The following is an 11925-nucleotide window of genomic DNA, read 5'->3' on the forward strand; positions in this document are numbered from 1 at the left end:
AGCATGAAACATAACATCACAAGCATTTAACAGTGACGGGGCGAGTGACATACAATGTCGGAGCTTATAGATACTACAGTCTGCCCACCTACCTGTAACGATAGCGATAAAGAGCGAGACTACGGTCATCATCGTTTCTAAAAGATAAAAAAAAGCTTCAAAGACCCAAAGTATACTTCAGTGTTAGCGCCACGCTAACGACGCGTATGAGTAGAGTCCTCTTTGGCTAAGTTGCAGGCTTGCCTCCTAGTGGCTTTGGTATAAGTCATACACCGATTGGCCATGTCGTCGTGTAGGGACGAAGAATCGGACCAATCACGGTTTGTTTTTTTCAACGACGTCAGTCAAACATGATGTAGACTCTTTTGCCGTTTGACAAACAGAGGACATGGCGGCCAATAAAAAATGACTAGCTGAAGCATAAACCACACCCACATTAGGTTTCAGTTAAAAAAAAAGAAAGAAAGAGAGAAACAAAAACCAACAACCAAATATAACGAATTCTGCCGACAAACTTATTTATTATTATAAGCAAGTCTATATTCCAACTTGTAAAAAAATGCTTTTTTATATTACTTTACATATATTTTATACTATTTGTTAAACAAAGCAATGTGTTTAATATTTGTTAAATGTACAGTGTTAGTTCAACATATACTGACATATTTAGGTTATATTTAAACAACAGATTAATACTTTCGGATGTAAAGATCTTTTACTTACTTGTGACGGCGAAGGATGATGGAAAAACCAGTCCATTGCTGTTCTTGCGAAATGGCGGACTTGAACACCAGAGAGTTGCGTAGCGTTAATCCAAATGAGAAGGACCTTGCTGGTTGGCTGGATCCTGCAGATTTAGCGTGTCTGCTTACTCTGATTGGCTTTACTGGCATGCATGGTATTCGGAGTTGTCTTCACTCATAGGCTCGTTTCAGATTTGCGTTGGCTGAAATGTATGCGGCTGCAGTTAGGGGAGGAGTGAAGGAAAAAAAGGAGTGAAAAATTGCAGACACATACGTGATCAAAAGCTTACTATGAAAATAAATATGTAATATGAATTTTAGGGCGATAAAAGATCAGTTAAATAAACTCTGGCAATACTTTATAATCGATACGGAACTTAATAGGTAAACAGTGTAGAGATGATAAAATTGGTGTTATATGACCATATTCTTGACCTGCAAGAACTCTAGCAGCTGCATTTTGGACTAATTGTAGCTTGTTTATTGAGAAAGCAGGACAACCAGCTAGTAATGCATTACAGTAATCGAGTCTGCATCAGAAATATATTCCGTAGCTTAGCAATGTTTCTGAGGTGGAAGAAGGCTGTTTTTATAACATATGACATGTGATTTTCAAAGGACAAGTTGCTGGGTGTTTTCACACCTATGGATCGTTTGTTTGGTTCCGAAACGGGACTAAATTTGTTACAATGTTGCATTTTCTTCTTGGTTCGGTTCGCTTTCAAATCAACATTTCAATGCTAACCAAAATGCGTTTAGGCAAGTCACATGCGAACTGTCTTATTGGTCAGAGTTTTCTCTGCGTCATCCATCAAAATAATGATTGACAAGTTCGCTTATTGTAGCTTTATTTGTAACTGTCGAGACACACGCAAACACTATATGAATGAAGCCGTAATACTACATTCATATTAATGCTGCGGCAAATTAAAACGCGCTCGCTGTCTCTGGATTTCCCAGCGCTGTCTATTAGGTGACCTGTTGTCAGTGTGTCGAGAGACCATAAATTTTATAACGATGCAGGGCGGGAATAAAGGCTTCGTCGGGGCAGCATTTGGTTTTCAATAATGGTAAATCATTTACTCACTCACAGAACACACTACTGCTTTTTTTATCCTCCTGGGACCCCCAGCAATAGAATTTTGTCCTCTGTAGTGGACATTATATTTTAGTGATTTTCTCTGACAGTTTTAAGTCTGGATGTCCGGTAAAGAGCACATTTTGGGCTTTGCAGAGAAACCAAATTTTTAGAGGTTTCCCAATGACAACAACTCCTTAGTCTTTAAATATGACTGAAAATCTAAATTAGCACATTATGGAAATATATTATTTTGTAATTACCATTTAAATCTGATACATTTTCAAATTGTTTGTTATAAATAAACATCTCAGGAAAATGTTATGGGGTTTCTAATCAAAATATGACATTGATTTCATACATGACTTCTGTAGAGGACACCAGGATTTAAATCTTGTTTATCAGGCATTTTAGGTGGTACAACAAGTGAATAGCAAAATAAATTATATATAAATATTCCTATTAATTATTAGATATTATGAAAATGTTGCCAATTATTACTCCCTACATACACTTTTTTTCATTGCATGTTGCTCCAAGAACACATTAATATGCAAATTAGATACAGTGTTGTATTGAATGGAAAAACGTATGACAATTTTACCCACATACTGCATAAAGTAAAATGGTATATCAATTAATTCCATTATATCTTTCATAACTTTGAGAATCATCTTTATACAAAGATTGGTTAAGAAAAAAAAATCCTGAAGCCTAAAAATTGATTGGTGATTTAAAAAATAATTGTCATTTAATGTCATAATAAAATGTCATTTTTTTTTTTTTTTAACAATTTAGTCCTGGTGTCCACCACAGAGGACACAGCATAACATATGAATAAAATATAACTTTTCAAAAATGTTTTTTTTCCCCCATTTGTTTCTTATGCTCTAAACAATTTAATGACGTGAAAAAATATTAAATTCAAAAAACTTTTTTTTTTCTGGGTCTCAGGAGGATATAGCACATTTCCCGTTATGAATTATGATTTCGTTTGGTCGGTTTGCTTTCACATCTCAAGCAAACCGCTCCAGAGTTCGTTTGAAAGCGTACCAAGATCACCTCTTCAAGGAGCGCACCCAAGTGCCCAAACGAACCGCACCAAAGGGGATAACGAACTCTAGTGCGATTCAACCGAGGCAGGTGTGAAAGCACCCTAATATATGACACCCATATCTTTGTAACGCTTCTCAGCCGACAGCACATACATCACAGACGAACTGCGTTTCGTGCGTTGTTTACTGCAACACAAGAAGAAACATATATCCTCTGGCAACAGTGGGCATTTACACACATATGCATCTAAAAGTGCAAACAGAAATAAGAGATTCACATGTGTTTGATTCAAAAATATGGTGTCAGCCATGCCAAGAAACCCACATGGTGAGCAAACTGCATCTCAACTCCACAAAGCTCATCAAATACAATCACAGTCACTTAACATATTGTAACACAGCATCACTGAACATTAGCCTAATCTTAATATTATTTGGGAAATTAACAAGTATTGAGTTACAAAGAAAACTAATTTCGCCGGAGCACATTTTACGTACCACCTCTCAGCATCGGATAAACTTCTCTGCTGGGGGTTGGGGGCGTGGTTTCACAGGCAAGGCAAATGATCCACTAATTACTTAATGTCGCCACAAGAGGTCTCCAAACAATTCATAATGGAACAAAAAAATGCAGTCATTTTGGTGAAAGTCATAACATTTACAGTAACATTTTTACCCTGTTTACATCTTTGACTGGATGGAGTAACACATCCTTCTAAATGCAAATTGTATTCTAAGAGATTCTGTTTACAGGTTTTTGGTCCAATAGGTAATCTCAGTCTTATCTGAATTTAATAGAAGAAAATTAATGATCATCCATTGTTTTATATCTTTAACACACTCTGCCAGCTTGGATTATTTATATAACATCAGTATCATCAGCATAACAGTGGAAACTAACTCCATGTTTTCTAATAATATTAACAAGTGGCAGCATATATATATTGAAAATAACAGAGGGCCTAATACAGATCCTTGAGGCACTCCATAATTTATTTACGTTATCTTAGATTTTTCCTCGTGAGCGAATTCATGTCAGCTCCAGTTTGGATCCAGCCTCTTACGAAGACTTCAGCTGACCCAACACCTGTGAAGAGAGGATTTGAGAGGACTTCCCATGATGAATAAACATGCACAACTGCTAAATTTTCGAAGCGTCATGTGATTTATGAGTGGGAAGTATCAAATGAGATATGAGCATTACTTCTTTGAGAATAGAGTTTAAATTTAAAGTCTAAATTCCTGATTTTTTTTTATTAACCTGCACTGATATTGCCTCCTTGGCTGATGATATAGGCCTGGAAAAGTCATGGAAATTAGTAAAAACTTTATGAAGTCATAATTTCTAGAGAAAATGCAGTTTTATAGTTTTGGTTTCAAAATATTAGTTGCATACTAAGGAATAACCAAAAGTGAAAATTAATTTAGGGAACCCTGTAGACTCTGTGTTTTACTTTTACATGACTTTTAATTGTCATCATTTCAAATAAAGTTGGTGTAACTGATTTCTTGATCACTTCCTGATGAAACTGAATATCTTCACTGAGAAGAAGTCACATGTTCACACTGCTCGAGTGAGCTCCAGATGAGACATCAACAGAAGGCACGAACTGATGAATGTTCATCAGGATGTGGGTTTTCATTGTGTTTTTCATCAGTGTTAAAGGTAAGATATCTAAAACCTCATATTGTTTTTGATTGTTTGTTGTTTTCTTTCATTAGATTTTAATTCAATTCTGGTTGCTCTCTTGCTGAAACACATTCAGTAGTTGGTCTTTGCTCTTATTTTGTAATTTTTTGCAGTCTTCTAGTCTGATATTTTGTATTGCTAAATATATATGTATATTACTGCTAATATATTTGGTTTCTTTATGATCTCTATGTTTTTTTCTTTCATTTTTGGCCAAGTGACATATCCTTGACAATCAATTTTCACAGTAAATGTGTTTAATAAACCTTGCTGTACACATCAAAATGAACAATCACTGTTGTTTCATAGAGTAAGTCTAGAAATGCTCCGTTAATCATGAAGGTAAGTGTGTGATATGTTCAGTACCTTTGACACACAAGCAGTAAAGTAAATATTATAAGAGCATGTTTTGAGTAGGCTACTCTAATTCAAATCACTTATATTCAAAAGTAGTTCGAAGAAATGGCTGAAGTCTTTGTGGAAAAACTTAGTGGGTTCCTCTTGTTGTTCCATGAAAATAAAAGTGAGTCTATGCGTCACTTTAACGGAAGGGGTTATGATCTGAGCAGGGGCCGCAGTGATGAATATTTCCTGTGTGGTCAGAGGACATCTCACCTACAGCGAAATCATCTTCAAGAGAGAAGTAGACCAAACAATCACTAAAACACTGCAACCTGTTAACACGTACTGTGCCCATACATCTATTCAGTGTGTGTTTGGACATTGGAGTGTTTGCTCATATACTCTAATGTTACTTTTACATAAATTTTTACCCTTCTTTCACAGATTTCCCCCCTAGCAAGTCATGAAGCATGTGGTGATAATGTAGTTGTTTTTACTGTCTTAGAAATTTGACTTGTATTGGTAGTTGTTAAGGATATACACAGATCAGGCATAACATTATGAGCACTGACAGGTGAAGTGAATAACACTGATCATCTCTTCATCACAGCACCTGTTAGTGGGTGGATATATTAAGCAGCAAGTGAACATTTTACCCTCAAAGTTGATGTTAGAAGCAGGAAAATGGGCAAGCGTAAGGATTTGAGTGGGTTTGACAAGGACCAAATTTTGATGGCTAGACGACTGGATCAGAGCATCTCCAAAACTGCAGCTCTTGTGGGGTGTTCCCGGTCTGCAGTGGTCAGCATCTATCAAAAGTGGGTCATGGGCAGCCAAGATCAATGATGCACTTGAGGAGCGAAGGCTGGCCCGTGTGATCCGATCCAACAGACGAGCTACTGTGTCAGAATACACAGTGCATCACAGTTTGTTGCGTATGGAGCTGCATAGCTGCAGACCAGTCCACCGCCGAAAGAGCCAACAGTGGACACGTGAGCATCAGAATTGGACCATGGAGCAACAGAAGAAGGTGGTCATCATGTTTTCTTTTACATCACGTGGATGGCCGGGTGCATGTGCGTCTCTTACCTGGGGAACACATGGCACCAGGATGCACTATGGGAATAAGGCAAGCCAGTGTGATGCTTTGGGCAATGTTCTGCTGGGAAAACTTGGGTCCTGCCATCCATGTGGATGTTAATTTGACACGTACCACCTACCTAAGCATTGTTGCAGACCATGTACACCCTTTCATGGAAACGGTATTCCCTGGTGGCTGTGGCCTCTTTCAGCAGGATAATGCTCCTGCCACAAAGCAAAAATGGTACAGGAATGGTTTGAGGAGCACAGCAGTTTGAGGTGTTGACTTGACCTCCAAATTCCCCAGATCTCAATCCAGTCGAGCATCTGTGGGATGTGCTGAACAAACAAGTCCGATCCATGGAGGCTCCACCTCACAACTTACAGGACTTAAAGGATCTGCTGCTAACATCTTGGTGCAGATACCACAGCACACCTTCAGGGGTCTAGAGGAGTCCATGCCTCGATGGGTCAGGGCTAATTTGGCTGCAAAAGGGGGACCAACACAATATTAGGAAGGTGGTCATAATGTTATGCCTGATCAGTGCGTCAAAAGATCTAATTTATGACCAATAGCAATGTTCCTCATTTGTAAGTCACTTTGGATTGGTGTAATTGTTTAAAATGTAATGTATGAATCAAAGCTGAGAATGCAATCTTGAGAGAGGGGAAGTTGTTGAATTAGATTATGATGTATAATGACAACTTGAGAACAGGTGAGAGTTTGTGGTTTTAGCACGCTTTTCTGCACAAATAAAATGAAAGCATTTAAGTACAAATAAACAGATGTAACCTTCATACATAGAACGTTTCAAATACACATTGTAAAAAAAATACCATTGTTTTTATTAAACAATCCTGGCAGCTGTGGTTGCCAGAATAATCCTGTAAAAATACAGTAAAAATGTAAACAAGTTTACAGAACAACTCATAAATTTTACAGTATAACTGTAATTAACAAATAAGAAAATTGCTATTTAAACCAGCAAATCCAACAATGCACACTGATACTAAAATCTATTTTGTACCTTTAACATACTGCCAACCACCATAATGGTGCAAGAGGAAGCCACATAAGAAGTTTATCACAAGTAGACTTTCCACAAGCTGAATTACACTAGTACAGAAGGTGCACAGAACAATTCACACAAACTCAAAACACCATCATGGTATCACACATGACACTAAAATAATGCAATAAACATTCATTAAACAACAGAAGGTGTAACATAAAAGCCAAATGTGCATAACTAAAAACTGTACATTTAACAGTATTTTACAGTAAAATGTCTGGTTAAATCTTTTACCCCCGTATATAGTGTGGGAAGTTACTGTTAACCTGTTAACATTTTCAAAAATGTTGTCAGGAGTGCTTTAATTAACAATTGTATTTATCTTGACTTCTGAAGAATAAGAAACAAATAATTTCAAACACAATTCAACAACATATAACCTATATTTAATGCGTATTCATATTGTTTCAGATCTCGTGAATGGTAATCAGGAAGAGGTAAAGACAGTGATGGAGGGAGACGTTCTGACTCTACATACAGGAGCTCAACTGAAGAGAGACTCTGAGACAATGTGGTTTTTTAAGAGTGGCCGACTTACCACCCGTATAGCACAGATAAATAATGGAAAACTTTTTACCAGTTTTGAAGACAGATTTGCTGGCAGATTGCATCTTGATCAAGAGAGTGGATCACTGACCATTTGGAATATCAGTACCAGTGATTCTGGACTTTATGAAGTATCATTCACCATCACGTTACACATCTCTGAGAAGAAGTTCAAAGTTAATGTATATGGTAAGTTACAGCTGCTGCACATTATTATACATTACATTAATACCATAATGTTGTAGATAAAAGAAGTTACTTAATGAATAAATCTTAAGGTTTCTGGAAAATGGACATATTAAAAAAATATATATATTTCCTCTTGTCCTAAAGCACCTGTCTCTGTACCTGCTATTGAGTGCAACTCATTGGTTACTGTGCACCAATCTTCAGGTGAGTCTTTTAAAGTCAGATTATTCAGTTGCTCTCTTGTCCTGTAGGGTCCTGACCTCTAAATCATTGCTGGGCAAAAGGGGCAGGAGCTTATTTAAGAGTCATTAAAGCCATAAACTGAGAATAAAGACCTCCTGAACATTGAAATGTAACTTATACACAACAAATCTCTACCAGGCACTTTGAAGCAGCCAGGAGAAGTAGAAGATTTCTGCTCTGTGTTCTGCTCTGTGAGAAATGATCGAGACGTGTTCATCTCATGGTATAAAGGGGGTGAAATGGTGAATCAGACCAGCAATCCTGATCTCAGCATCAAACTCAGTTTACCATTAGAGCTTCATTATAATGATTCAGAGATCTACAGCTGCACGGCTGAAAATCCAGTGAGCAACAAGAGCGTCGGTCTTCACATGAACGAGATCTGCCAACGATCTGAGGGTACGAAAACAACGTTTACCACAAAACACTCTTCCTGCCTCAATTACCTCTGTGCGGCTTCTGTTTTTCCACAAAGACATTTCATAAGACATAAGATGTTTATAAATAAGTCTCTTTTGTTTCAGATTGTCTGGATCATTGTGGCGTCACTGAAGCTCTGATTCGACTGGTTTTGTCTGGTCTGGTGGGAATCGCCACTGTTTTATTTCTGGTTGAACATGTGAGGATCTCCTCGTCTCGGAGAAGAGCTGCTGCTGCTGTATGATGATGATATATTTTAATGAGAGTTTGCAGGCTGTGAACTTTGATATTGAAAGAGGTTTGCAGGGTAAAGAGTTTAAAGTGTAAAGCACCTCATTTATTACTTGAGGTAATTTAAAAAATGTATTTAGTTATAATACTACAAGTGGTAACCAAATACATTTTTTAAATACAGAGATATTATTTCATATTTCATGGTGTCTCAAAATAGCACATTGAGTACACTTAGATGTTCTTAAGATTATCTAAAGAAGTACTAAAGAAGAATTTTTTGTGTATTAAGTACAAAATTAGTGCACGAAAATAGAGCACTTTAAGTTCATTATAGAAGTGTACTTTTTTTTTTTTTTTACTGTCTTCCTATTTACTGTAATGTTCTATTATTCCACAAGGGGGAGCCATGAGGAGTTAACCTTTTTAATCAGTTGAGAAGAAGTCTTCCCCTAGTGATGTGCTTTTACAGACAACACAGGAATATTCAGTGTGTGTAATAAAGTAAGAAAATGTAAGTGTCTGCAATTTATGGGAAGAAGTGTCAAATGAGATTTTAATCTTTCTTAGCGAATACAAAGTCTAAATTGCTGATCAGTTTATTTAGGTATTTTGATGTTACCACTTTGGCAGATAAGAACGAGGACTGGGAAACTCATGAAAATGAATAAAAACTTTTTTCATGAAACATGGTACACTTGAACAGTTTGGGGACCTGAACCATTTCAGAAATGAAGCCATCACAAAGAAGCCATTTTAATTTTCTGCCATAAGCAAATTAGGCTACATATTCCTATTTTGTATCTCATCTCCTAAATCAAACATGATAACACAGAAAATGTGTCTACTATGTTTTGGTGGTCAAGGATTACAATGATATACAACATCATAAACTGTTCAGGTGAATATTAATGGTGAATTCAGTGATGTTGTGAGAATGATTAAAATGAATTTGCAGTATCTGAGAAGATGCAGAACATTTTTTTCATGCATATTTCATGTATTAATTTAATTTACAATCACTCTCTGGGACCAGAGTTGTCTATTATGTTATTGTCCACAAGGGGGAAGCATTTATTTTCAGTTACTTCTCGTTGCAGCCTTCCCTCTTGATGAACTGTCACTATACTGTCACCAAGACAGAAGTGAGGAAAGAGGTCAAGAAGAAGGGCGGATGAAAAAAACAAGTTACCAAACAACTGGAAAGGCTTCCTGAGAGTAGATGACAAAAAAGAGCTCTTTCGTTTTCTGGCCAGGAACCTTGTGGAAATGTCGACTACAAAATAAGTTTCCACTTCTGTGATGTGTGAAAATGCATGAAAGTTGGTCCACTTGTACAGTTTGAGAGTCAGCTAATTAACTTCAGTAAAGGAGCCAAGTGAAAAAAAATACATTCTCTAATTTTTTTTTTTTCCTGGGTTAGAGTAATTATGCATAATAAACACTTTCTAAATTCATTAATTCTCCACCCTCCTTTTTAATATTACACATATATAATCATAGGTAAATCATAATATCATGTAGTTCAGTTGATGTTTTGATGTTGACAAAAACTGACGGAGCTGACAAAGGTTCAACTGAGGTCACAACTGATTGACAAGATAACAAATAAAGACATATTACATTATAATATATATATATATTTAACAATTGACTCTTCGCAGGGAGTTTGATTGACAGGCGATCTAACCAATCATAATGCGAATCCACTGTTATGTCCACCAAAGCAGTCAGGGAGTTAGTTATGTTGTCTGAATAAGCACACCACCAGAGGGAGACATTGCAGGGACGTTGATTATCCCAGTTATTCAAATAACAGGAGACGAACATCAGGTGAGGAGTCTTTAGGCAATTCACATCAAAGGAGCACATCCGAGGGTCATAGATGAGACTAGACAAAGTGTGCATCTCAATCAGCTCCCTAGTTCAGTAGTCAGGGCACTGATCAGGGAGTCGGCTACATTCATTTACACAGTATACTGACATGACCTAGGAAGCTAAGGAGCTGTTTGAGACACATGTGGTGAGTGGGTGAGTGTGAGAGAGAGAGAGTGAGTGTGTGTGAGTGTAGAGTCCTTATAAACAGTGTAGGTGATGAGTGACAGCTGGAGGTGATCAGTGGTGACTGTTGATGGAGTGCAGGTGAGTAAAAGGAGGGATGATGGGAAATGAAGTTCAAAGTGGATGACAGGTCTGATGACTGAAACAATATCGTTATCGTTAAAGCTGTGGTGTGGATAGTGCTTTTATATTTTGAACGATTTTTTTAGAACTTATATTTATTGTTATCTTTATTTTCGTTCTTGGTGTGATCAGGCCTTAAGTAAACACCTGTCTATATAAGTAGGTATCAGGCGGTCTATTTTTGTCAATTCAAAAAAGGAAACCAAAACTAGACGTGCAGATATACAAACCACAAACAAAACCGCACTTGCTTAACCACTTGTGAAAATATTTGTGCATTTGAATGCTCAGGTAAGATGACATAAAATTAGAACAGCCTTCTGTCTGTACCGTGTTGACTTCTTTGCTCGCTTTCTTCACTTAAGGCCTTTGCACACTGAGTCCGATGAGTATGAATCCGTTGTCCTCTCTCTTCTTAAAAAGAGAAAAAGAAAGAGGAAATATTGGGTCCATCCAATCCCGAGATTGCATAGAGATGAAGGAGAGTTCACCTTATCTCACATGAGCTGTGTGATTATCCCGAGCGTTTCAAAGTTTACTTCAGGATGTATACTACCTTGCATTCTACATGTTGTCACTTCTTCCTGAGTCTCTCCATCATTGTCCAACTTCGGTTTGAACATAAAAAGCTGAACAGTTTCTGACATTTTCAGTGAACCTGCCTGAGGTAATCGCTACTGACACCGTGCTAAAACAGGAGCTCTTGAAGCTCCGCCCTGTTCTTGGGATCAGTAGCTCATTTGCATTTAAAGGGACATACACAAAAACAGTGTTTTTGCTCACCCTCAAAAAGTGACAAATTTAACATGTTTTAAAAAATTATCTGTACAGTATTCTGAGCTGAAACTTCACATACACACTCTGGGGACATCAGAGACTTATATTACGTCTTGTAAAAGTGGCATTCTGACCCCTTTAATAAAATATAATTGTTAATTTCCTAATTAGTAGGTTACCACACACACAAAAACAGTAGAAAAACCATATATGTATGTTAAATACATATATTGTTTATTAGAATTTACACAAAATTGTTTGTTTACATACACCT

At 37.0% G+C, this 11925-nt stretch overlaps 1 protein-coding gene across 1 annotated transcript; it reads left to right on the forward strand.

Moving 5' to 3' along the window:
• Positions 1–4377: 4377 nt before the first annotated feature.
• On the forward strand, positions 4378–8906 carry LOC125262007 (CD48 antigen-like). The gene is made up of 5 exons (XM_048180564.1): positions 4378–4542; positions 7473–7796; positions 7941–8000; positions 8178–8438; positions 8564–8906. The coding sequence occupies exons 1-5, from the start codon at positions 4494–4496 to the stop codon at positions 8701–8703; spliced, it is 834 nt and encodes a 277-aa protein (XP_048036521.1). The 5' UTR covers positions 4378–4493; the 3' UTR covers positions 8704–8906.
• Positions 8907–11925: the final 3019 nt, after the last annotated feature.

This window comes from Megalobrama amblycephala, unplaced genomic scaffold, assembly GCF_018812025.1.
Source record: "Megalobrama amblycephala isolate DHTTF-2021 unplaced genomic scaffold, ASM1881202v1 scaffold551, whole genome shotgun sequence".
NCBI classification, from domain to species: Eukaryota; Metazoa; Chordata; class Actinopteri; order Cypriniformes; family Xenocyprididae; genus Megalobrama; species Megalobrama amblycephala.